The 27192-nt window shown below is 39.6% G+C and overlaps 3 protein-coding genes across 4 annotated transcripts in view; 2 read left to right on the plus strand and 1 right to left on the minus strand.

The window, feature by feature from the left end:
• Nucleotides 1-5021, plus strand: part of LOC128535931 (pleckstrin homology domain-containing family G member 3) — a 52182-nt gene extending 47161 nt beyond the window's left edge. For both annotated transcript variants that reach the window (XM_053510044.1, XM_053510045.1), the window contains exons 17-19: nt 183-281; nt 1736-3224; nt 3309-5021. In XM_053510044.1, the coding sequence (XP_053366019.1) occupies nt 183-281; nt 1736-3224; nt 3309-4036 (2316 nt within the window). In that variant the 3' untranslated portion in view covers nt 4037-5021. The remainder of the gene's footprint in view (nt 1-182; nt 282-1735; nt 3225-3308) is intronic.
• A 3269-nt stretch (nt 5022-8290) lies between these two features.
• xgb (x globin) lies at nt 8291-20957 on the plus strand. Its single transcript, XM_053510565.1, has 5 exons — nt 8291-8664; nt 16309-16416; nt 18548-18668; nt 18817-18897; nt 20824-20957. Exons 1-5 carry the CDS (start codon nt 8486-8488, stop codon nt 20947-20949), a joined length of 615 nt encoding a protein of 204 aa, XP_053366540.1. The 5' UTR covers nt 8291-8485; the 3' UTR covers nt 20950-20957.
• srp14 (signal recognition particle 14) lies at nt 19131-25559 on the minus strand. Its single transcript, XM_053510564.1, has 5 exons — nt 25420-25559; nt 24020-24092; nt 22726-22838; nt 22538-22570; nt 19131-21894 (listed from the first exon to the last, which is right to left on the minus strand). The coding sequence occupies exons 1-5, from the start codon at nt 25441-25443 to the stop codon at nt 21805-21807; spliced, it is 333 nt and encodes a 110-aa protein (XP_053366539.1). The 5' UTR covers nt 25444-25559; the 3' UTR covers nt 19131-21804.
• Nucleotides 25560-27192: the final 1633 nt, after the last annotated feature.

A 27192-nucleotide genomic window follows, 5' to 3' on the forward strand; every position in this document is an offset into this window, starting at 1 on the left:
TCGGTTTCTAAAGGTCAACAAAAAGCACCGAAGCTTTCACATGAAGTGCAGCCATTTATAACAGATGAAATAGTGCTCAGGAAGAGTTGTATCAGATGAGGGCCGCCATGAAAGCGTATTCAAATAGGATTTGTAAGGTAATATTTTACAGTTCTTCTCTTTGTTGCTTTTTTTTTTTTTAGAGTAGAGAAGGGGAGCAGACTGTGGAGGAGGACGAATTGGTGAAACCTAAGAGAAGCCGACCCCCTTCTGAAGACCAGGGAAAGGATGTGTGCGAAGAGGTGAGATCGACACTACATATTAAATGTGTACTACACATTTAATGCCTCACTCAAAGCATCATGCAATTATTATTTGCATACATGTGACACAGAAACATAGTTAGCAGTCCCTACAAAAATAAATTGATATATATTTTTTTTTAAATGACTGTTACTGTAATACAGTCTCTCAGCACAAGTTGCCCTTTATTCTTTATTCTCAGCCTGTATTTCTCTCTGTAACGTTGTGCATATTGATGTCCTGTTTTCAATTCTGGATCGATTCGATCTCAGCAGTTTTAGGGTTAGGACAACAAGGACAACTTGGTGGTTGCGGCATTTGAACCAGGAACATTCCGAACCGTAGTTCAAAGCCTTAGCTACCCCAGACCTGGCCCCTCCCTACTCCTTGCTCCGTGTGCAGGGAACTTCATTTGAATTTTAAATTTAAGGGAACTTCCCCTGACAAAATTCCACCATTCGAAACACCCTGCAGTGTCACCAGCGCAGACGTCACTTCCTCCGTAACATGAACATAAGCACCTCGGATACCGGTTATTGCCGTGACAATTTCACACTATGGAAATTAAATATTGGATATTTACAAAACAAAAACAAAAAAAACAATACCATTATAAAACGTATACTATTGAAATGAGATTCATTGACAAGATTCGTGGAGAAATTATTGGGCTTTTTTTTTTACAGAATACTGATCTATATAATAGTAAAGATATATTAATTAAATAAAATTTTCATTTATTGTGTCATATTATTACGATGTGAATCCCTTTTCGAGCTCTACTTTTTTTTTTCGTGGTCCAGGATGACGAGATGACGTATGGCAAATGTTTCATGTCCACTTCCGGTGGAGTGATGACCCACTGTTCCCTATTCCCTACATTGTTCTCAGCTTCAGTTTTGCTGCTCACTCTAAAGGGTGCTCAGGCCCTGCACTTAACGTTGGCTGAGCACCCTGTGCAGTATACTTCGCAGGTTACTTCAAGCCGACCAGATTGCACTCATACTCTCGTTTTGCCAGAGTATTGTTTCTTCTACATTAGCATTTACTAGTATTTGGTACATTATCGCCACCTACTGGACTGGAGCAGTTGTTTGGCAGGAGAAATATTATTACTCCGTATGAGACTTAATAATTTTTTAATTATTAAAAACCTGCCAGAAGTAAACCTGCTTAAGACAAAGCAACTGTAAACATTAATGCTGATAAATTGAATCAGTAGTCTACTTGTGATTCCTAGCTTTAATCTGGATCTCGTGCAACCCTGACCAAAGTAAAATGGTTACTGTTGATGAACAAATGAACAACTGTGGTACAAATTACTTTTATCTTGTAGGCCTAGACAAGTTAATTGCAAATTATGAATACTGACAGAACATAAGTTCATATCTTTCTGCCATAATTTAATAAGTCGCTTAATGAAACAGTAATTGATTTTCCTTCTGCCCACTAGGACTGTTCTGAGGATCAATGTTCACAGGCCATTTCCCTGCCTGGAGAAAAAGATGAAGAAGAAAAACATCACCAGTCATACTTTAACACTGAGGACGGTGGCGTAAAGGATGAAGAAATGGTGGAATGTAGTGCAGAGTCACTGTCCACAGTCCACCATGAAATCCAATTAGAGGACGAGAGCCCTCAATCCAGAACAAAAATTTCAGAGGACCTGGGGGAGGAGGAAGAAGAGGAGGAGGAGGACGAAGAGGAAGAAATGTCATCAGGAACTGAACCCAGAAGCATCTTGCCAACATCTGTACTAGACAAGGCCAGCGTTATTGCTGAACACTTTGCAGGCAGTCTCTCTCGGCAAAGCAGCCTGGCAGCCGATGACATGTTCTCTCTAGGTTGCTCCTCATCTCAGACGGGTAGTAGGAGAAGTAGCGTCTTCAGTCTCAGCGCTGAGCTGCTGGACAAAGAGAAGGCTCAAGAGCTGAAATGTTCCTCCCCTGTAATTGAATCTATAGCCTCAGCCACTCTTGGAGACAAGCTGGTTACACCAGTCCAAAGACCACAGACAAAACCAGATACTCTGTCCAAAAAGGACAGGATACTTATACATAAGATTAAGCAATACTATGAGCACGCTGAGCAACAGGATGTTAATTTCAGCATCAAACGCAGAGAAAGCCTCTCGTACATTCCACCGGGACTAGTCCGCAATCTCAGCCAACAGCTCAATGGCTTTCCCACTGAAGAAGATGCAGAAAGTCACAAGAAGGCTTCAAAAATCACAAGGCCAACATCTTGGGCAGTTTTTGATCTACCAGGTCTGGAGAAAGAGACTGCATCCAAGGAGGTCATGGACACAGAGATTCTGCCAATTATAGACAGAAAGGAATCTACAGATGGGTCTCAGGTAGTTGCTCAGGCACTTGATACAGAGGAGGATTTCCGATCAACCTCGGAGATGATCAGGGTTTGGCAAGACATGGAGGATGAAATCAGCGAAGCCTTTGAGGAGCCTCAAGATGATTCTAAAGCGCACATGAATGGCTCAGTTGCCAGCTTTACCCAGGATCAAAAGGGGGAGGAGAGTTCTTATAGTGCATTTGTTGGTGAACCCCTACTAATATTGGAAGAATGTGACAGCAGCGTGCCTGGACAGGGGACCTCAACGTCTTCACCACTTAACAACTTCCATGGAAAAGAGGATACAATGGGTAGGAGTTTATTCAGTGATCAGAAGCTCCAAGAGACACAAAAGATCAGACATGCTCCTCCACCCAAGATCTCTGTGAGGTCATGCTCAGAAGAAGACCAAGATATGCTACAAGATATGGAGAAAATGAAGAACAAGGTATTCCTTCTGGCTAGGCAATATAGCCAGCGTATTAAGAACAACAGGCCTGTAGTGAGGCCGGGAGCAAAAGCATCACAGAGCAACTTTAGTCACAAGAAGCTGTTGTCTGTTGTGGAAGACAAATATCCAGAAAATGAGATGGGTGAGTCTTCTCTCTTCTGTGCTTGTTGGCTATTAATAAATAGCTGTTATTTATAATTAACACCTTTTGTTTAAATCTGTACAGGTATGCAAAGCCCATCATCATCCCATGGTTCATGTGAGTACACCGACTCCAGTTCATCACAGAGCCCCTGCTCCCTGGGCAGTCCTCAGCTGCAGTCCACAATCAGAGCGCCTGCTCTGGAAGAACAAAGTCCAGTCCACACGGAGAGCTTCAACTGGCCGGATGTAAGGGAGCTGCGTTCCAAATACTCCCGCCCGAATTCTCAGTTAGTCACAATTAATCGCAGTTGCTCCGTCCCAGACCGAATACTTGAGGTTGGACGAAATAATCCCTCAACCCGACGAATCTGCTCCTGTTCTAGCCCAGTTTGTGACAGTACAGACTCCTACACACCACCACCTACAGACACTGCCACTGCCCAGTCCATGGACAAGGGACCTGCAGAACAGGATGTGCTTAAACTGTCCAAAAGCAGTTCTTTGGACCACTCGATTTATTTGAAACAGCAAACGAACCTTACAGACGTCCCGAAGAACTACTATATATCTGGCCAGGCCACGCTCCCCAATGACAACAAGATCATAATAGTGGAAAGGATTAGTAAGACAGAAGGTCAAGGTCAGGCTGCAGGTGAAGAGAAGAAACAGGAGCTCTGTGGAGACCAACTAAAGTGTCTGGACAGTGGTGAAACCTGCATACCGAGGTCGTTTGAAAAAACTGAGAGCGGCCAACAAGGTTTAGTCAAAAACCTGCGGGAGAAGTTCCAAAACCTTAGTTCTTACACGTGACTGTTCTTGTAAGCTGCTTTTAGACTTTTCCGCTATTGTACATTACTGCACAAAAAGGCCCAGTGTTTTTCTACCAAGCTATCCAAGCATAAAGTCTTAAGGGGAGTCTAAATACGACCACCCAATGTGTTCATTATGTAGATTGTATGTTGTAAAGAATGGCATGCTCAGGCCTTTAATCGAACACATTTATATGATAATGCTGTATTAAAATTGTTTTAAATGGCAAAAGGACATTTCTAAACTCAGACCTCACCTGAAATATTTATGACATTTTATTGTGTATATGAGTTTATATTTGTACAAAAGCTTTTGGTTACTGCCTATGTAACATGACACTGGTAAGCTTACTCAGGATAAATGTACCTCTGATATCCTAGTTAAAGATCTGTATCATTACTATCATTTTCTTTTTTTTTTCCTTTTTTTTTCCTTATCTACCCTATGTCTCTGTTCTCGGAAGTGTTCCGTATCTGTACATACACAGCAATCAATCATGTAACTGGGACTATGGCCAATTATGTGGCCTATGGGTATGGATAGCTCATAATATTGGGCAATTGCCCTAGAATTTAGCATGTATGTGTGTATATTTTCATAAAGCTGTCACTTCGCAATAGCAATAAGTCAGGGTAAAGAGTCGGTTCCAATTAAACATTTGTGGATGGAAGTAGTGGTGGATGCATTTTGATCCCACACATGCATTTGTTTTATTTGTTGTTGTTTTTTTTCAAAACATTCCTGTGATAAAATCTACTGTAATATAATTTGTGTATAATCTCCATAGTTTATTATTTTTTTTATTGCATACTGTCTACTGTAAATAGGCAGTTTTCATTTTATGGCAATTTTACAATTATTACATGGGCATTAGAAAATGCAACGTAAAAAGATCACACTCATTTTGAACAAGGATTATTAGATGAATGAACATTTCAATATGCTTAAATAAATAGATGTGCATGTAAGAAAATGTGCAATAATACGTAAGAGACTTAAATACGGCTCATTTTTTATGTTAATAGGTAAACTTGCTATTACCTTAATCAGACAGACTGTATAATCTGTATAACTCCGAGCATCTCTCAGTTCACAGTAAATAACTAGGAAAAGCAACAAAGTTATGGTGCATTAACAACGAAAAGGTGAAAACAGGTGCGTGGATCGTTTTAAAAAAATAAAGACTGAATCAGTATTCAGCCACATGACCTAGTATTCGGTTTAAGCACCTTTGTCTGCAATGACAGCCTCAAGTCTGCTTGTGAATTAAGCTACAAGCTTGGCACACCTCACTTTTGGAAGTTTCCTCCATTCTTCTTGGCACAAATTGCTCAAGCTCAGCCAGGTTGAACGGGCAGCGTCAGTGCACAGCTGTTTCTCCATTGGGTTCGGGTCAGTCCTATGTTTTCCTGGTGGTTCGCTTTGGGTCAAGTTCTTGTTGAAATATAAACTGTCGCACCACCTTGATGTCTGCAGCACTCTGGAGAAGAGTCACCCAGAATAGCTTTTTATTTTTTTGCATCCATTTTTCCCTTTTTATACGGGTTAGTCTCTCAGTCCCAGTTACACAAAAACATCCACACAGCATGGTGCTGCCACCACCGTGTTTTTATACAGTAATACACAGTGCCTGATTTCCTGATTCCAAATAGCTATATTTGTTCCTTCAGACCAGATGATTGTTTCTCATGGATTATACTTTATTTATTTATTTATTTTGGGTGAGAAACAAAAAATTAATTAATTAAAAAAACTTTCAATTGGCATTGGAAATAGTGAAGGGCAGTAACTATTGTCCAGTGATCTTATCCCAGTACTGACTCAGTGCAAAATAGTGTCCCAGCACAGTGATGATCTATAGTACAGTGTGATCATTGTTGGTACAAATGACCTCTTGTATTTCTTGTTTCTACACCAAACTGAATGAGCCTTTTACTAAAGGAGCTGTACTGTTTAACCAGTAGGTCATTGAGGCTTACGGTTGAGAGTATAAGTGTGTGTGCTTGTGCTCTGTGATCGGTTGGCACCACATCCAGGTTATATCCTATCCCAATTCTAAATACTGTATCTCTGCAAATACAGGTCACATGCATTCAACAGGGTGTTGTAGTAAGTCTGAATCCTGATTAAAAAGGCTTAGTGATATTTTAGTGGATGCATATTCTTCATTTTGCACACCAAAATGGCCGGTTAGTTGTAAGCTCAATTTTTGACGTGTTTCAGACTGATGTATTACTGGACAAGAAGAGTAAATCATATCAGACATTTCACTCCTGCACTGTTTGTTATGCAAACATGGTCTCCCTGTTTAAGTAATTTACTTATATTACTAATACATCATTCATCCTCAGTACCCACTTTTTTCGTTGGGGTTACAGTGAATGTAAAAAAAAAAGCATTATTTTTAGCACTGACTGTTACATTTATGTAAGAGTACTTTGGAAGAAAATGCATTTTTGATTACAGCAATTAATTCTGCCTTTTCAGGGGAAAAATCTTTTTTTCTTTTGGTCATCAAAACTCAAAAGAAAACTATTTTACTTGACAGGTTTAAACTTCGTCATTTTTTTGGCATATAACCCTGAAATGTTTTGTTCCCTCAGGTATGTACACATGTAAGCATGCTTATGCATCCAATTATCTAACTGTGCAGTGCATATAATCATGTTATGCGGCAGATGGTTCTCATCGATTGACAGGCATATTTGAATTAACAGCAACCATACAGTAACTTGTGTATTCACTTTTTACAATCTTGGTTAGCAGAAAGGATTCTCAGAACTCCACACGCTGAACCTTAATGTGGATGGGCTAGAGCACGTCAGGCTCTACTCCTGTCAGCCACAAACAATCTCAGGTTACACCCAGCACAGGATAACTGAACCTGGGTGTTAGTAAACTGACAATGATGATTTGTTTAGTCCCTAAAAAACATATTTTTTCTTTATGTTTCTATTGCTTTATTTAAAAGAATATTAAACATTAAGTATATTTCTTAATAACGTTGATTTTAACAACATTTGGTTTTAACATAAATAGCCAATACTTCCAACTTGAAGTTTTTCTGATCCAGCCATCTTGCCATCATAATTTGTCCCTTGTCAAAGTCGCTCAAATCCTTATACTGGCCCATTTTTTCTGTTCCAACACATAAACTTCAGGAGAAAATGTTTACTTGCTGCCTAATATATGCCACCCACTTCCAGCCATAATTGTAAGGGGATATTGAAAATGTAGCTACTGTAACAAAGGTCAAATTGTAAAGAGTGATGTGATGGGACTTAAAAACTGCACCTCTTGTAGGATTTTGCAGGCCTGCTGTGGTCAGGACATATCAAGCATACCAGGAAAAATCAGGGAACTAGCCACAAGGTCATGAGTGGCAAAGACTTACTGATGCACATGGGGAGTAAAAGCTGGGCCCAGTAGTCTGATCCAATAGAAGAACTAGTGTAGCTTAAATTGTTGGAAAGCCTAATGCTGGTTCCATAGAAAGGTGTTAGAAGACAGGGTGTGTCACTGTTTTGGGGGCGAAAGGGGGGGACCTCCTTACTATTAAGCAGGTGGTCAGAATGTTTTGGCTGATTGGTGTATTTGCCAAACTTAATTGATCCAGATCACCTAACAGATTGTAATATTACAGATCTACCTGTAGATCAATGAATATAATAAATATTAATTGATAGATTAATCTTTTAGCATGCTTCACTTTGTTAGACAGGTTCAAATAAATTTTTATTTCCTGAAGAGTTTTTTTTTCATCATTTTTTGGCTGTATATATATATATATATATATATATAAAATGAAGGATCTGGATGTGTTGAGGTAAATTAACCCAATTGTTAAATCCTGGTCCTAGAAGACCTTCTGTCCTGCACGTTTTAGTGTTTTCCCAGATCCCTGCACACCTGATTAAACTAATCAGCTATTATCACCTGATTAAATAACAGCCTTTTCTGATTTGAAGTGGGTGTGGTAGATCAGGTAAGACTAAAATGTGCAGGGCAGGGGGACCAGGGCTGAGTGCATGCCAATTTTCGACACTTTGTGTTCATGCAATTATTGCGTGCATAATTCATCATTATGAAATATGAATCAGGTGACTTATTTGTGGATTTTGCAGTAGGACCTTGTGTTAACATGACAGCACCATGTGTGTGGGAAGGCACGTGGTGTTTACACTGTGAACCCCAGACTCCTCCCCCCGCTGATGGTGCGCGCGCTGCGGAGAGCGGGCTGGTGTACTCGGAGTCCGCGCGCGCGCGTGCGTCTGGAGAGCTGATGGCTGCTCAGGGGGCGCGAGAGTTAGTCCGTCCACTGTAGATCACAACAGGCGCGGATTCATCAGCACTCAGCGGACACAGAGCGGACACAGAGCGGACACAGAGCCAGAACAGCCTCCCTCGGAGCTCTTAACTGTTTCGCGGCTTTTTAATCAGTTCTTTAGGATGGGCTGTGCCATCTCAGGGTTGGGTTTGGCGCCCAAGAAAGCGACAGAAGCCGTGAGTGAAGAAGAGGAGGAGGAGGAAGAGGTGCATCTCAGCAGCGAGCACATCACCATGATCAAGGAGTCCTGGAAAGTTATTCAGGAGGATATTGCCAAAGTTGGGATAATCGTATTTGTCAGGTGAGTTTGCTTTGGAAATGAATCTCTGATATAATCTAATAAACTATTAATGTTCCTTTGGGAATCTTTCAAACTAGTTGTTTAGTGAATTACTATTATTATTATTATTATTATTATTATACATGCTTATTAAATGAGAGTTGGGTGGATTAGTGATTAGTGGGTCCAGGTTCGATTCCCACCTCTGTATGCATGGAGTTTGCATGTTCTCCCTGTGCTTGGTGGGTTTCCTCTGGGAGACATGCAAATTATGCTAATTGGCGTCCCAAATTGGCCATAGTGTGTGTGTGTGTGTGTGTGTGCACCCTGCAATGCCCATCCAGGTGCCCTAGGTCTCCTGGGATAGGCTTCAGGTGCCATGCAACCCTGTATACAGAATAAAGCGGTATAGAAGGTGAGTGAGTGAGAGTAAATAAGTTTGAGAGGTTTTCAGTTCAATTCCCTTTTATTTCCATAGCACTTTCAGCAATGACACAAATGAGCATTGTACATATCCAGATACGGAGTTGGATATGTCCCTAATGAGCAAGCCAGAGGTGGGAAAGAAAAACTCAACAGGATGTCATGAGGATGAAGCTTCCGAGAAACCGGACTCCTAAGGAAATCCATTATATAATATAAAAATAATAAAGTATTGCATCTTTTTTGATTATTGTCAAACTGGGGAAATTTGAAACCTTAACACCCTATGATGGTGAGCTTCACAAATTTTCATGTTATTGACTAGAGTGAGAAGGGTTTCGTTCCGAGTAATGGCTTGGGATCACTGGAATAATGTAATAAATCAAATCAAATTTTATCATTTATATTCTGCTACACATCACTGATGCATTGATTATTATTATTCACACACCTGTCTTGTATTATAATTAGGAAACATACGATCTATACAGAGAATGTAATGACTGTTTTACCCTGCCTCTGGGAGTAAGCTCGAAGTTACACAACTATATGATCACTAAAATCTTACTATAAGCTTTCCTTCTACTTGACATACACTCAGTATGAACTTGTATTAATTTCTGCTCTCATCCCCTGGTTAGAGCATCTCTGTCTCACAAAGGTAGCACACGGGAAGCCTGGTATTATTTTCTGTTATATTGTCTGTCTGGCGAATTTTATTTAGGTCATTTATATTATGAACTCCCATGATCTTTAAATTGCAAAATAATCAAATGAAAGTCCGAACTGTTGCTTCTCTGTGCGTCCCTATGGCTCTGTTAGGTGCAATATTAAAAATGACATGCTTATATGTACTGACGATTAGATAGTCAGTGCTCGCTTCTTGTGTATATTGTGTATGTTTTTAATAAAACCATAGACCAGAATGTAGATTTATTTATTTAGACAGTAATACAGATACTTAAGAAACATGTAAACACTGGACACATATCCTTTATATTACGCAGTAGGATCAGGGTCAGTGACACTATTTTATGGCTTACAGTAATTATAGTGCATGATTAGATTTTTTTAATCTAAGCAGCACTTTCACGTTTCTATGTTTTTTTTTTTTTTGGTCTTTTTTTTTTTTTTATTAAAGCGCTCTTCTTTATAGTCACTCTATCAGCTATTAATGGTAACATTATGATAAGTACAGACTGTGTAAGCTGTTTGTAGTCAGTCATTAACAACATGAAAAATACTCAGCATAAAAGCTGAAACAATAATAATAATAATTATAATAATAAATGACTGCATCTATTTTTTTTCTTTTTGTCATACTGGGGAAATTGCAAACCTCAACACCTGATGATGGTGAGCTTCACAAATTTTCATGTTATTGACTAGCATAAGAAGGTCCTTTGGGGTTTCGTTCCAAATAATGGCTTGGAATAATGTAATAAATCAAATTTGGAATAATCACTGGGAGGGAAAGATAACAGGCTCTCGCTCTCTCGTCAGCTCGATCACTGATGTCAGTATTAAGGTAGAGATTAATACAAAACAAGGTTCAACAAGCAGAAAATAACATGTAAAGGGTGGAAAGATCTATACTCATACAGTATCTAGACTCATGATTAAATATTCACTATTTATTTTTTTGGAAAGTATTTATTTCTCAAAAAGAAAAAAACCTCTCATATGTTTATAACGTGATTGCCTAAATAAATGGAATGAGACATGTCACACAAACTCAACATGACTCTGGGAAATGGCTGCACTAGTATAAGTTACCCCCAGGATCCACACCTGTGTTCCCCTAAATAAATCACATGAACGTCTTGAAAATATTATACTCTGCTCTTGAACTGGTGATTCAGCGTCGTCATGACTAAATGGGTGTCAACGTGACAGTAACCTCACGAGCAAATATGACAACACCAAGCGTGTCATTTTGCAACCGTGCCTATGCATCATTTTTGTGTAGTACAAAAGTGTCATCTTGGCTAAACTGATTACAAAGACAATAATCACTGACCTTCAGCACTCACCAGGTACAGACGTGTGACAGATAATATTTGACTTAAAATAATATAAAAGCCAAATGTAATTTTTATTTTTTTGCATAATGCCTTGTGTGATGACCTGGAACACAAACACACACACACAGACACACACACACATAGCTTTCTTTAGGGAATATGTTTTTTAGGGACTAAGAACCAAGGAAAGCGTTTTGCTGAGAGTGTTGAGTTTTAGTTGCTTTGTCATCGAGGGTTGTTTTTAGCCACAGGAAAACTTCAGCAAGATTTTAGAGACAGGTCTGATATATATTTTTTATTCCAACTAACTATGACCTGAATAATGACACTTCTTGCATGCCTTCACATCACTCATGTTGTAATACATACAGAACATGTGCCATGCATAATACATAATGATTCAAAATACAGCAGCAGAAAAGGCAGCAATGACGTTTTCTAAACGTAATTAACAAACAAATGAAACATTTTTATTTCACTCTTTCTCTAATCACTGTGAGGTCACCTCCTCTGTCACAAGAAGTATTACAATGAGCAGGCGGCTTGAGAAGTATCACACGAGATGGAGTGCTGTCATGCTGGAATATCTGCATGAATATCTGATTTTCAGCACAAGTTCGAGTGTGACCTTTTTTTATATAAAAAATAATTCTAAATTCATCAACTTTCAGTATGCACATGATTCATGATCCTACATTCATGGAATGTCTGTTTCTGATGCACAGAATTAAAACATTTAATAAAGCTAGTGTCACATGATTTTTGTTGCTATGGCCATCTTGGCGGTCATACTCGCGCCGCTACAGCCTCCCATCCTGTATCAAGCTGTACGACTACAGTAAGCTGTAAAGTGAATGTAATTTAAGTCTGTGCTCGCGCTATGATTAGTGACGGACAGCCGTATGTAAAAAACGTCTTAGGATTCAGATGTAAAGATAGAATAGAATTAAACAAGACATTTAATTCTAACTCCAAAGTATAACGCTCTGGCTTTCAGGCCGTCCTGATGCACTGGATGGCGAGCTGCCGATTTAATTGATTTATATTTGGTCTTATTCGAGGAAATCAATAGTTCAGTAGTTGATTATACGCATCAGCGTGCTGCTACATTCTGGGTATTTTTACCGGTTGTGTTAAAGTGTCTATACTGTATGTTGTGTACCTACAGCTTATTTCTGTTGTTAACAAGTTACCTTAGGGGATGTCATCTACACCTTCTCAACTGTCCCATCCAGTGTGTATTCACCCAGGGATAAAGCAGTTATTGCAGATTAATGTAATATCAGAAATACTGTACATCAGGGCTGTAATGAGAAGGCATAAGGTTAGTGTAACACACGTGCAGAGAAACACACAGAAACGGCAAGCTGAAGCATGAAGTGTTTTCAGTTTTTCCTCCAGAGCGTGCTGCCTGCACCTTGGCTGACACCACTCACCCGAGAAGAACCTGCCAAAAGAACGTTACTGTTTGTATTTATAATTTGTGATTGTCTTTTCCTTGTTTATGTCTTTTCAGACATTGTCAAGATGTTTTTTTTTTTTTTTAGATTTTCAAGTTTGTTTTCACTGTTCACGCCTGAGCTGGAGGCAAGAATTTTTTCTGGTTTTGGTTTTCCATACAGATGCGTGAATGCTGGCCATGGATTAAATGCAACACCTGGTCATGTCTTTGTCTGTTGCTTTTATCAATGACAATGAAGTCTTCTCGCTTCTTTACACTGATTGGAACCATTTGTCTGAGTTCTTTCAGGGCTGCTCGACCTTCTGTGTCGTGATGCGCCTGTGTTTGATTTGTCGAGCTTTTTATGCAGCTCTGCAGCTCCACACTCCATGACATGGTGAATGCAACAGTTATGCGTTCAACTGGTGCTGTTCTGACCGTCTGAGCTGTTTGGGTCATGGCCGAAAGTCAACATTAGTGGAAGGCCAACGAGGTCATCGAACTGCGATTGCATGTACAGGGGTACCCCGGCATGCAATGCAAGTTTGTATTGCGAAATGCATTTTCTGTAGGAAACAAAGTAAATGCAGATAATCAGTTTCAGCCACTCAAAAATATTACCATTTTGTCCTCATATTTTTGCATATAAAAAGATCAAATGAAAGTGGCACCGTTGTCTTCTTGCTACTGTCTTTGCTAACATTCTTGCTACCCATGGTGTTATGTCCTCAGTTGTTCGTGTCTGGACGTATGCGGAATTTTTGCTCGCATGCCGAAAATGCTTCTTATGCCGCGGCAAAATGTCAAAAGTCTTGCAAAATTTTGGTTCTTAATGTAAAAAAATGAGGCGGGCATCTGTATGCTGAGGTACCACTGTATTGTATTTTTGCTTGCAATCTTTTTGGGTTTGAGAATGGTGTTTAAAAGCACAGAACAGTGCCTGACAATTGTTGACAAAAAGGTACCTGTGGGACTCCTAAGCCCTATCAAACAAAAACATTGTGTAGTATGGTGAAACCATGATTGGACTTCATGTCCTAAAAGCCATTTCAAACATCTAAGAGAAACCAGAGGGTTTACTATTTCCATCTCTTATGTGATGGTGCGGCATGGTGGTGGAAGCACTAAAGATAAAAGGTTCAGTGTACAAAGAGCAGGGCTTACCCTAACGTTTTCTTTTATTATTAATTGAATTATTATTTGATTAACAGTTGTTTTTCATGCTTAATATAGTATACAATTTTTGGTAGGATAATTAGTTTTAACAACACTCTGAAGACTGAACTCACTCTAATACACCCTTAGCTCATCATTTTGAGGTCAGACTGAGAGAACCTGGATACTTTGAGATGCTTATGATATGTGTGCATGCTGTGTGTGCGCATTTATCAGGTGTGTCTTTAAAGGATTACTATGTCGGACGATTGGGTTAGGATTTTGGGGGATAAAGTCTCATACTCTCGTACACATCGATACAGGTTGACATATCGTAGTGCCACACAGCAGTGTCCCACCTGACGGCTGGTTAGAGATCCATAAATCCATTTGTCCCCTAATATCAAAGACTATTTTGTTATATTTAATGTTTTTCATTTTTAATACATTCACAAATTCAGGAAGTTTTTTTGTTTGTTTTGTCCTTCTTTTGTTTATCTCTGCATAGATTAAATGCTTCACAACTAGCAGAACCACTTGCACATGTCAAAAAGTAATATTTTGAATTAATGCTTTTTATTTGATCAGTGTCCGTGTAAAGAGTTAGGGTGGAATCTTTAATCTGAATAATTTGAATCGAATTGAAATAATATTGTCCATCTATTTCCCTGTTTTTTTGTTGTTGTTTTTTAACATTCTATCCTGTTTTTTTTTTTTTTTTTTTACATCATTCTCCTGGTAATGGATTGCTGCAGCAGACCATCCGATCTGCACGTTCGACTTAACAAGGTTTTACGCCAGATGCCCTTTCCTGATGCAGCTCTGCTTTTCTGACCACACCATTGTCTCATACTAGACAGACTTACTTTAGATTTTTTTTTTATTGGTTTTGCCATATAACTTTCATTTTAATTTGCAATGCTGACACTTACTTTGGTACATCTGAGTCTGACATTGTCTCCTCTATTCCCTGGTATAATGGTTTATTTTTGCATCATTATTGTCCTCCTCTGTCTGGGAATTCCCTCCTTTCAGCCTCACCGTTCTTACCTTTCGGATGCTCCTAACTCAATAGTCTTCCGCGGGTCTGGGTCACACACAATGTCTGTTGGGATGCATTGGGTATTCGCTGAGATTCATAACGGTACAAACAGCAGCAGCACTGAAATGATCAGATTTAATTAGCATTGCTTTACATGGTCATATAACAGCCAGCAAACAACACAGTTCCAAGGTGATGATCTCCCAACACATACTGATCAAACGATTCCAGTGGTTTGATAAACACCAGGATGAGGTGTCCCATGGCCATCGCAGCCACCAAATTTAAACATCAGTAAATCTTTGTTGGACATTTTCGAGCAGGGACTACAAAGCAGATGTCTACTCCTCTCAATCCTCAAAGAAATGGAAAATTGGCTTCTTGAACGATGATCCAACATCTCACCACAAACGATTCCCGACTAGTCGAAACTCAGAAGCTCGTTGCATGAGCTGTTCATTGTTGCTCATTTTAATGAACAGGTAAGGTAGTTTGTAAACAGGTCTGTGATGTCTGTGTATGATCATTGGCAATAACGCTCGGTTGTATACACAGTACTTACAAAACAGTGTGTGGAGCCAAAGTATGAATTTAAAAGACTGCAACTAAGCCCCAACACAACTAACAGTGCATATGGTCAGGGGAAACAAGTATTCAGATCCTTTTTGTTATTTAATATACTTACCCTTATTTAAGGGCATACATACTGGAGTTAAAAGAAATGAGTAAAAGAAATCGAAATTGACACCCTACAACAGTCTGCATGTTTTTGACCTGTGGGGGAAACCAGAGTCCCCTGGGGAAACCCACCAAGCACGAGAAGAACATGCAAACTCCACACACACACACTGAGACACGATGCAGAAATCGAACCCTTGACCCTGGAGGTGTGAGGCCACAGTGCTAACCACTACACCACAGTGCTGCTTCAAGCAGACCTATAATTGTTAAATAAAGGGTACAGTGAAACCTCTTTACACCCACGCTTTTCTTTCTCATGCCCTAAGCGACTGATTATCGGACCATTTAGCACGAATATAATGTAACGATTTAAAACAATGTGTCCTGAGACATTATTCCATTCCATGATTCCTTTAACAAGGTAGTGTTTATAAAGACTGAAGCCTTGATTATGAGGCTCCAGCTCTCCACCTTCTCTGTAGATACAGTATGATGTTCTTGTGCATATACATGCCACCCGTCTTTCTCCTCAAATGACAAGCTCAGTTATTAGCAACAAGTTATATTTGTGTTTCATCTGACCAGAGTGCAGAACGATCCACATGCTGTTAAACCCATTTTGTGTTGAGGTAAGAATGAAAATGCTTAGCTTTCAGCTTATCCTGCTTATAAATACCTACAGTATAACTGCACTTTGTGTAAGTCTTTAATTTAAACATTAAAAGACACGAACTGCTGCCCAAACGTGGACACTGTAGATGCACTGGAAGACTATTTAAATCCAAAATGCCTAAATATAGATTTCCCTTCAGTGTAAATGAGTAAATAAGACGTCCAGTGCTCAAGGTCCTGATACATCATGCATGTTGCTTTAATGTGTTTTGTTGTCTTGGCAACAGATTGTTCGAGACTCATCCGGAGTGCAAAGACGTCTTCTTCCTGTTCCGTGACGTGGAGGACCTGGAAAGGTTACGCACTAGCAAGGAGATACGAGCCCATGGTCTCCGGTCAGTACTCTCTTTGAAAGGAACCTCTAGCCTTTACACTTGCACACTCACAAAACGCAGTGATCCTTTTCTTGTTCCTTTTTCTCCTGAAAAGCTTTTTTGTTGCTTGCTACTGTATGTCACAGTAAATCTTTTTTTGCATCACAAAAACCTACACTTGTGACAGCAGTGTCTAACCGTTTCCCTTTTTATTAAAATAAATATTAGTATAGAAATAGACTAAAAGAACTATTAAAAAAAGTATCTATTATGTCATTATGATGTAAAGTGCGAGATGCGTTCAAGGCAAACTGGGACTTGTGATGAGCTTTTTTGTAAATTTAAGGCCTTGTTCAAACGGGCGTTAAAATCGAGTGTTTTTCTTGCGTTCGTAGCGTGCGGTGAGCGCGGATCAAGCGGCGAGTGTTTTCTACACATAAGAGTCAATGAGAGTGTTTACATGGGATTTGGTGACGTGCGTTTTTCCGGCTGCACGTTTATAGGGCATTAAAAAAACGTTGCATGCAGCTTTTTTTTGGCATTCAAAACCCAACGAACGCAAGGAAACGGCTTCTAGTGCGTTTTCTTTACGTTCATTTTACGCTTCAGAGGACTGGATATACCCCATGATCCTACATGCTATACAGAGGGAAATGCGGAAAAGGGCAAAATAAAATAAAATAATTGTTGAAAAACGTACGCGGAAATTTTCGCATTTCTTTATATACCACAAAAAAACTTCCTTTAATCCGACGTTGTGCAGTCAGAGAGTGAACCCGGTAGCGGCGGGCTTTCATATCCAGTTCCCGACACACTGCCCCCACAGGTTAACACACAAACTACAATTTGGGCTGCAGGCTGACGCTAGACAGAGACAAACGAACGCTGGTGTAGAAGTCAATCAAGCGTCACTACAAAACGCAACATAAAAGTCTAGGACGTTCAGAGCACGTTTGTTTATCCAAAAATTTTACGCCCGTGTGAACAAGGCCTAAATATAAACATAAAACTGAAGAAGACTTTAAGCCCAGTTCGGTGATGAGGCGCTTAGCCGCAGGAAAACATCTGAATCGTGCAAAGGATTTAACAATGGTTGTACTTCAGTAAATGAAGTGGTTCGGAGCCCACTGCAGTCGTTCCCATCAACATTCAGTAAGTAGAACGCCTGATCTTTGAAAGTCAAAGGACAACTTTTCGCCAACATGCAGAAGAGATGCATCTGTCTGTGGGAACTGTACACACAATCATTCACCAGCACCACTTGCACATTACAGTAACTTGCCTGAGAGATATTGGCACATCCCCAGTACTCTCCTGACCTCGCTCCAAGTCGCGTCCACATGTGTTGGCCATTAACGGAGTTCCTGGGAGGCCGGCTGCTTCAGACGTGAGCCAGGCAGTCCGATCACAGCTCCGGCGAACTGAGAAAAATTTCTACCTTGGTGATAAAGTCTTGTTACTTTCTACTGGCTGAGTATTTATTCACCGTTGCAAATAGATACTGATGCAAATGGTCCTGTACCCTCTCCATCAGCAAAGCATTCTACCACTTGGTTACATTCCTAAGAGCCACTTTAATCATGTGTCCTACCGGTGCTGCTGAGAGGGGAGAGACCAGGATCCCAATGCGCTCAGACGTACAACAAGTGGCTCTCCAACCTCACTCGTGAGCAGCGTGCGAAAATACCACACAGCCAACAAGTGAACACGGCTATTAGAACTCTTATTTGTGTCTCAATAATTAGACAGAAACACTCCAGTACCTCTCCGGAGTGAGCACGAACGAGCAGCGTGCTAGCCGTTTCCAGTCCAGTCGCAATTTAATCTCCCCATTACACCGTCAACAAGACTGTAGGTGTGTTAAATCATGGGTATTTCCCTAAAGTACAATGAGAGTGCTTGATGTGAATAAACAAAATGTCCAAAAACAGAGAAAATACAAATGCTCTAGCGCACCATGAGGTCTCCCAGTCAAGCACATTTTAATATATATTTTTTTTAATATTTCCCTGCTTGCTTTTTCCAGCTAATAAACTAATCAGTAGCCAAAACATTAAAACTGTAAAGAACAAAGGGGAACACCAGGTCTAGGTTTGTGGAACCTGTGCTGTAGAGTTGTATTTGATTTTGTCTTTTTTTTTTTTCGTAACAGCGTGATGTCTTTCATTGAGAAGAGCGTGGCCAGGCTTGATCAGTTGGACCGGCTGGACTCACTGGCTGTCGAGCTTGGGCGAAGCCATTACCGCTACTGCGCGCCTCCTAAATACTACGGGGTGAGACATTAAAGGAGTAGACTCCTGCACTACCACCCATGACCAGCAAGTGTCCCACTTTCACTAAGAACTTTCTTCCCCAAAGTGTCAAAGAGAACAGGTGTATTTCATCATTTAAATATTGCTCGCGTGTATTTTCTATTCCCAGTATGTAGGAACAGAGTTCATCTGCGCAGTCCGGCCAATTCTGAAAGACAAATGGACCTCTGAACTTGAGAAGGCATGGAAGGTGAGTACCAGAGGTGGGAGGTAGCTGAGTACTGTACATGTACTCCGTTACTGTACTGACGTACATATTTCATGTATTGTACTGGATACGTTTTTATCTTTATTCCACGGCAAATGTACATTTACCAGCATTGTGTGACTTGCTTTTCCTTTCCTTCGAGACGCACATATTAATGTAACGTGTTTGAAATCAGAAGCATATCGAAAGAATCAGAGAGGCACTACACAAAGCAATGCACTTTATAGGTTTTTATTGGTTTCCATATTTTCTCTGCATTAAATCAATAATAGTCAGAACAAGTAGTTGCCAAAACTGTAGCTACGGTTTACTCAAAGTAAAAATTTTACAGTTTGCCACTCTGGAGAAAGAAATACACACACGAATAACTAAAAACTTAAGACAATGCTAATTGTATTTTCCTGTGTTTAGTTTTATTTACCGTCCATCACAGATGACTGCGCTCTCTTCCACTCGTCTTCCCTGGCACTGCCCCATAAATAAATTTTCATAAAACAGACCGCAATTTATGGATTATGAATATTAATCGATTTGCTAATCAGCCTCTTAATGCAGGGTGATGCTTTGTGCACACCGATACACGCAGAAGCCTCTCTGAAATTAGTGATTGTAATCTCTAGCTGTTTCAGACCAAAGCAGAAGGAACCATGAGCTGAGTAAAGTGCCGTACAGTCACGGTTTTGAGACGACTGACCTGAGAATTAAAGCTAACTACCTTTGGGGAATAAGTGAGAAGATTTATTTAAAACTGGAAATTTTGTTGCTCCAGACTCTTATACTGTATATATCACACATTATAAAATTGTGATTGTTTTATGCAAAATAGGTTCAGTGAAGGAGAGGGGAGATGGTTATAAAATAATGTATTCCAACATGTTGCGGTAAAACTCCTAAATTAGTTCTAGTGCACACAAGTTATACAACCTGCCACAAAAAAGACTGAAAAAAAAAAAGAAAAATTAATCGCAGGTTACATGCGCGCCCATAGATTTTACTGAACACATGACAAAAGACCAGATAACGTGTATGTTGAGAAATTTCAGTCACAAGATGTTACTGATTTCTTAACATCATTACCTCCCCGGCCCATTAACCCACGCATGTACAGTGCTCTAAACCTCAAACATGTGGTAATGTCAGGACTGTACAGTAATGTATACAGGAACTATCAGCCAAGTTCCAGTAATGTGCAAGTGGTTTAGAGGACAGTTTGATGTGCACTGCCCTGCAAAAAATAATGCCTTTGGTGATCAAACCAGGCCATTTTTCCATTTAAGAAAAGTGCTTCTAGTGGAGTTCCTGGGAGGCCAGGGTTTCAGATGTAAAGCAGGCAGCCCACCTAGTTAAACGCTAAAAAAGGTACATTAGTTAAGAAGAGGATTATATAAAGAAATAGAGTTTAACTCTCTTAAAAGTGTTATTCTGCACTATCAAAAGTCCCAGTTTGACTTATAAATATCCAACATATGGGGTGAGGGTAAAATGCATAGCTCACCCCAAATTCTACTGACTGTTCACAGAATGCAACACTACAGAATGGGGAAAAAAGGATTCTCAAAATAATAGTCACAACAGACCAAGCACTCTATTATCGAAAATAAATTTTGTGTAACTTAGTTACACTCTAGAATTATGTCACTTAATTCTTCACTTTTTGGTGGGTTCACTGCTCAGAGGAGTTGACATTAAATAAATATGAGCAGATTTTCAGCTCTAATTTGAGCATATTTTGATGCAAACCAACTGTGGAAAACAGGTAAAATATATTTTAAAAACGACAGGGATTTATGGACTGTACGTGCACAGTCGCCACAGTTTTGAAAATTGTGTGAAAATCAAAATGATTTTGATTCGGACTGAAGAGAAAGCACTGGGTACAGGTCTCATTTTCTTGCATTTGTTTTCCAGACCATGTTCCAGTACGTGTCTCAGCTGATGCGTCAGGGTTACAACGAGGCAGAAGAGGAAACCAAACGCAGCAACTCAGTCGGCTCGAGCAGAGAGCGGCCCGACAAGAGGAACACAGCGCTTTAAAACCGCAGCATTAGATTTGTTTTGTGTTGTGTTCATGGTGTTGTAAATGTCAGTGACCAGAACAAATTACAAGTTAAACAACCGAAAAAGGGCATTACTGAAGGGAAATCAACATGACGCAAGTATTACACAGAACAAAGCTTGAACCACTGCTGAACAGGGACACACTTTGTTTTCTGTTTTTTTTTTATTATTATTATTATTTTGGACCCAAAATAAGTTAACAGCGTGATATTTGCTCATTGCACTGTTTGGGCCAACAACTAAAACAATAAACCTAAAAAACTATTTGTGCCAAAATGCATGGAAAGGGGGAAAAAACTGAAAGAAAGAAAAAAAAAGTCATATAGGCACAAACATTAATTGGGAAAAAATAATTACAGATGATCTTAGTAATAACCAAAACTTATCTTTAAGGAAAAAAAAAAAACATATGCTCCTCTGAAGTCAAAAACAAATCTGTACACTGGAGGATTTGAATCCTTTGATATTAATAGGTTAACTTCGGGCATAAACAGCAGAGGACTGGTAAACTTTTTAGTTCAAAAATGAGGGAGAGAGGGGTAAAAAAAAAAAAAAAAAAAGGTGGGTGGTTGTAATCAAAAACCGCATCATATGGCACCACCAAATTACACTTGATGATTGTGGCAAAATCTTGACCCACCAAAACAGTTCTACACAGGGAAGAGGTCAAGATTAGATTGATGCAGAGAGTGAAAATGCCTCTGGCTCCTTCAGTTGCTATCGAGTGCCACAAAATAACAGCATGAAGGAAAAGTTGTTGAGGGCGGGGCACAGGTGATGTCACTGAAGGTGGTCTGGATGAATTCTCTCTCTTTCTCCTTAGTATTTAGATCACTGTGTAGCTTTAGTCTTCTTACTTTTACTCTTCTTGTCCTTCTTCTTCAATCCGTCCATGTGCGCTCTCAATAAATTAGAGTACGCCTAAAGCAACAAGAGAACAATCTGTTTACAAGACTGAGCAACATTACAAGCCACATACTACACATGTGCTTCGCTTCCATTAATGAACAGGAGGTGGGGGGAGGGGGATGTTGCTTTACAAAAAGGCTTTGCAAGTGATGAAATAAAAATTAGAAAGAATTTCAAACAATTTTTGCATTTTGTATCCTTTGTGTGATTTTATTTTTTTTTGTACAGCACTAATCAAAAGTTGACCCCCTCTAGTTCAATGTTTTGTTTAGTGAGTTGTTTTCTACATTCTAGAACAATGTAGATCAAAGGAGATTATTGCATATTGTGGATGCCTTGAGGATTTTTTTATAGTGTTTAAAGAAATAAAAATCTGCAAAGACCATGGAATTAGAAAATTAGTAGGTCTGTCCAAAGTTTTGACTGATAGTGTATATGTTTTTCCATTTGTTCACATAAATATAAGAATGTTTTTTTTTTGGAAATTGAGGTATTTACCTGTGTAAACTATATTAAGTCAAGCTATAAATTATCTTTATATTTTTCCAGTTTTCAGACTGATTTGTAGTTTCTCCTCAGCTGTTATTTTTAATCACATAAAACCTATGACTTTATGTCTCTCAATATGGAAGCTGAAGCATTATGAAATACTCACCATTTGAAATTTTATTACTTCTTTAGTGCTGACCTGAAAAAAAGGATTGAGACCCGTCTTAAACACATGTTTAATATTACTTAAGTTAATATATTTTATAATATAAGTGTGTATATTTACACACACAAACACACACACAACTTTCTCATTGTACTCTAAATCAGGGTTTAAACCTGAGGTAAACTCACCACTGTGCTAATTTTCTTCTTGCCTTCAGATGCTCTGATGAGACATTTATTGTCAGCTGGTTCAAATGTTTCTGGATGGCCTTTCCTTGGCACCGGCTTCGTCCTGCCATCATCTGAAAAAGGAAGGGAGGGAGTTTGATTACACAGATAGCCTCCTACTTACAAATAAGGTCTATTTGTGAGCATGTTCATAAGTCAGATTTGTTCATAAGTCTGACAAAGTGAGTCTTGTATGCCTTTGACACGAGTATAGAATGTAAAGCATACCAAGCCACCTGACTAAATCTCTGTCCCATTCCCCACACTGCTATTATGTGACCAAATTGTCTCTGCACCTTTAAACCACAAAGAGAATCCCAGATGCCATTTTGAGCTGTTTTTGAATATACTGGACTGTAAACTGTTTTGTTGAGGATTTCTATCATCATGCTCCCAGGCTGATTTATTGAAACCGGTGAGGCCTACTAATTATTTCGCACCCTGACACGCATTCAATATAACAGACTTTAGACATTTTGTACATTCACTTACACACTGAAAATATTGTATATAATTGTAAATACTGGAATCTGGTGCACTACAGTGTCTATTTTTCTGTACAATACACACAGGATAGGTGCTTTGTTCGCATCTACAAAAGGTCAGGGAATACCTGTACATGCTTACTAAGGACGTGGCCCGTCACGGTTTATTATGAGAGGAACGCACAAACACAACCTGATTAATGACTGACTTCCAAACTGCCTCGACTCTACGTCGGGGACAATGTTTACTTGACAGGACATTAACAAATAGGCATGGGAAGCACCAGAGATCACCTGATAGAATATCATGATTCCTAGGTGCTGATTAGATCGCGATTCTGAATGCATCAGGATTTTATAAATATTTCAGTTTAATGTTATTTTTTTCCTTAATTTTCTTACAATTCAAAACAAACTTGGCAAATAATTCGCTTATACCACGCGGGAAGCTGAGCTGCCTGCCAATATTTGAATAGTTTAATTTATACCACCAGTAGGATTACAGATGTAATTTCAAACACATAAAATTTAACTCTTCCAGAATAGATAAAAGTCTAACTCTCTCCTGTTGTCACCTCCGGCCTCCTAACACACAGTATGACTGCAGATCATAGCCTGCCACCTGTTATCACCCAAATTAAGGAAGGGTTCCCTGGGTTGAGTCAGGTTCCTCTCAAGATTTCTGTCTCTTTTGTTTCAGCAAGAAAGAACACATTTGTATCATTTGTAAAAATGCATTAAGGTAAACCTTATCGGCTGTTCACACTCACATTTCTTTAAGGTGATCACCACACTGCCACTGGTCCTGCACTTCTGGAAGAGGCGTGTGAGCTCAGTGAGAAACTGCGGGAGAGCCGAGAGACACCGCGTCAGAATAAAAATGTTATAGTACATAACGGCTCAACTTCCAAAATGTAATACAAACACACACCGTCATGTATGAACACGACTCTACAGTATTTCACTGATTATTTTACTGAAATAAATTTAGCCAAAAAGATTTATACACACTTCAACAGTTATCTGTTGAATTATGTCAGCAGTGTGTAGTGCTGTACTGTGTTTTATTCCCTAAAGATGTCAGTAGTTGCACCGTCGTTGATGCCGTCATGTGATCTACACACGTACACAAATTACACTCAGTCGTGGTGTAACTTAATGACAACACATTATTATGTAGGGTGTCTGGTGTTCTTTTGCTCATTCTATGCACACTTTAGAGAGCATTGTGTGGGTAAAATTCTCAGGATTTCAGAAATATCTGACACTGTCTAACACTAGCAGCTCCTGCCACAGAGATCAGACGTCTTCTCGGGATGATGTAAGATGTGAACATTAACAGCGTCAGGTTGGCTGAGCAACTAAGGAGCTGCATTAGTGTTGCAGTCTTTCCTGAAGGCACTGATGTGAACCCTGTGAACCCCGATTTCTGCCAATACTTTGGTTAAGGCTGTAGGTTTCTGTTTGGAAGGTTGGGGGTTCAAGCCCCAGCAGTGCCACTGTTGAGGCCTTGAGCGAGGTCCTTAAGCCTCTCTGTTTGGGGCACTGTATCCTGGCTGACCCAGGGCTTATTAACTGGGATATGCAAAAAAAAAAAAAAAAAACTGAAAATAAATAATTTCAATGTGCTGTAAAGGTACCTATGACAAAAAAAAAACTAAACTTGTTTTCTGCCAGGTGTTCCTATTAAAGTGGACGCTGAGTATGCATATTAACCCAAATTGTAGGATTAATTAAAAAACTTTTTTTTAAAGTTATTCAGGGGGGAAAAAGCCAGCAGGAGGTGGGACGTGTATGTGCCAATCAAAAAAAAAATAAAAATCTGTTTATTCATCCCTCACTGAGTCTTACAGAAATCAATCAGAAGTAAATGAATCAGAAGTGATGAGTACATACAGATAGGAGTGATATTACAGATACAGGGCTTATTAAAGCAGGTATAAAGCTCTGTGTATGATCAGTAAAAGTGTTTTTTTTTTATATATATAAAGCTGAAACTCTGGAGCTGAACGCTGTAATGCTAACCAATAGCTAGCTCACTGCTACCTGAGCCTTCCCTGAACTCTGCACTGCCTTAAACAACGCGTTCAACCCGGAAGTCATCACACATTAATACTCACAATAAAAACCACTATAAAATTATGATAAATGTGAATTAAATGATTCTCACCGCGTCGTTTTCTAACAGCACCATGGCGGTCCTGACACACGGAGCAGCTCACTCAAACAGCTCCACTGCAAGCACACGTCGCTTTCACACTTCCGCTGCAAGCCCCGCCCCTTCAATGTTTCTTACAAGAGATTTGGCAATAAAAAAAATCTATTACTGCCCCCTACCGGCGCCCTCCAGAATTTGTTTTATTATTATTTGTTCCATTCATCTATCTGGTCAAAAGTTTTAAGAGTGACACAAATATACATTTTCACAAAGTCTGCTGCTTCAGGGTTTTTTAAATATACATATTTTTGTCACATGTCACTACAATATACTGAGGTATCTGTAAAGTTTTTCTAAAGTTACGTAGTAGAAGAGGCGAGTTGCTCGGTCTGTCCGCTGTGCTTCGGTAAGCTTCTCTGGCGCCAGGAGAGACTCAGTCAAACACACACACACGTTGTCTGTCAGAAAGGTCTCTGTTTATTAACAGCAAAAGATGGGGTTTATATATGTTTGACCAAACGCCTGTGCCATAAACATATGTTACTACAAAGAACATGAACCATTGTAAATGTCCTGGTAAGATCCTGAAGAATCAAAGGAGAGGAAGATAGAGAGGTGTCTGTCCAGAGACAGATCACAAGATGTTGGCTCGAGTTAGGGGGAGAGGGGGAAGGAGACAGAGGGGGAGAGAGAGAGAGAGAGGGGGAGAGAGACATGAAGAGAGAATGGGAAGGTGAGCGTGGGAGCGTTCACACCTTAAGGAGCAGATGCAAGAGGAGACAGGAAGATAGCAACAGGAAAGATTTAACACGTTAATATCAGATCTATGAGGAAGAGAGCAAGAGAGTAGAAATAACTCCTTTATATATAAAATAATTCTAACAGTTGCCCCCTTAAATTCTAAAAGAATTTTTGAATGTCAATTAGTTAACATAGCAAGAGATATTAACGTGAAGAAGCAGAGATTCATAATTAGTAAAGTCAGCAAAGATGATAAGAAGGATAATAAAGAGAATAGATAGAATAGATAGAACAGTTATAGAGAAGATCAGGATTAAATCACTTCTAGAATCACAATTAGAAATGAAATTAACAGTACATAGGTCATCAGGCGTTGGCACAAAATAAAATGTGGAAAAAGAGCTAATACAAAGTTGAACCTATATGTGTATGTGAAAAAGGTGAGAAGCGACGAGAGCCCCCTTTTGAGGTGTCTTCAGGACGTGTGTCGCTCCACTAGCCCCTCGGTGCGGGCTAGGAGATCTTGTGAAGTAGTGGTCGATTATCTCAAGCAGTCAGAGTCGTCTGCGGTGCCTTCTTCACACGGCTGGCGTGAATCCACTGTGGCTGTGAACCTGTGAGAACAGCTGTGCGAGTCACTGCAATTACAGTTGTAGGTGTACTGTAGGCAGCGTCCCCCACCTTCCTGGGATTCAAACTTTTCACCAGCACTGTAATCACCTGGGATGAAAGAATGAGTAGGCTTGTCTGTAGGCAGAGGGAGAGAAGCAGAGACATTACCATGAACACTGCTCAGTTTTTCAATGAGTGCTTGCGTATAATCGCCGACAATCACGTCCAGATCACCTGTAAGGGAAGCACCAGGGTTACCTTTTACCCAGGGGGTGGGGAATGGTCGTCCCATTATAATCTCAAATGATGAAAGTTTGGTTGTAGAGTTGGGTGTCATTCTAATTTCACAAAGCACAGACGGTAACAGGTCAACCCAGTTCTTACCTGTATCCATCATGGCTTTGGTCAACCTATCTTTGATTGTTCTGTTCA

The sequence above is a fragment of the Clarias gariepinus genome, chromosome 13, assembly GCF_024256425.1.
Source record: "Clarias gariepinus isolate MV-2021 ecotype Netherlands chromosome 13, CGAR_prim_01v2, whole genome shotgun sequence".
Lineage (NCBI taxonomy): Eukaryota > Metazoa > Chordata > Actinopteri > Siluriformes > Clariidae > Clarias > Clarias gariepinus.

Excerpts from the sequence above, each read along its gene's own strand:
- xgb (XM_053510565.1), top strand. The coding sequence starts at position 8,486 with ATGGGCTGTGCCATCTCAGGGTTGGGTTTGGCGCCCAAGAAAGCGACA. Across the intron at positions 16,417-18,547 it reads ATACGAGCCCATGGTCTCCG|CGTGATGTCTTTCATTGAGA; the intron begins GTCAGTACTCTC and ends TTTTCGTAACAG. Across the intron at positions 18,669-18,816 it reads CGCCTCCTAAATACTACGGG|TATGTAGGAACAGAGTTCAT; the intron begins GTGAGACATTAA and ends TTCTATTCCCAG.
- srp14 (XM_053510564.1), bottom strand. The coding sequence starts at position 25,443 with ATGGTGCTGTTAGAAAACGACGCG. Across the intron at positions 22,839-24,019 it reads GGTGATCACCTTAAAGAAAT|ATGATGGCAGGACGAAGCCG; the intron begins GTGAGTGTGAAC and ends TTCCTTTTTCAG. Across the intron at positions 22,571-22,725 it reads AGAAGAAAATTAGCACAGTG|GTCAGCACTAAAGAAGTAAT; the intron begins GTGAGTTTACCT and ends CCTTTTTTTCAG.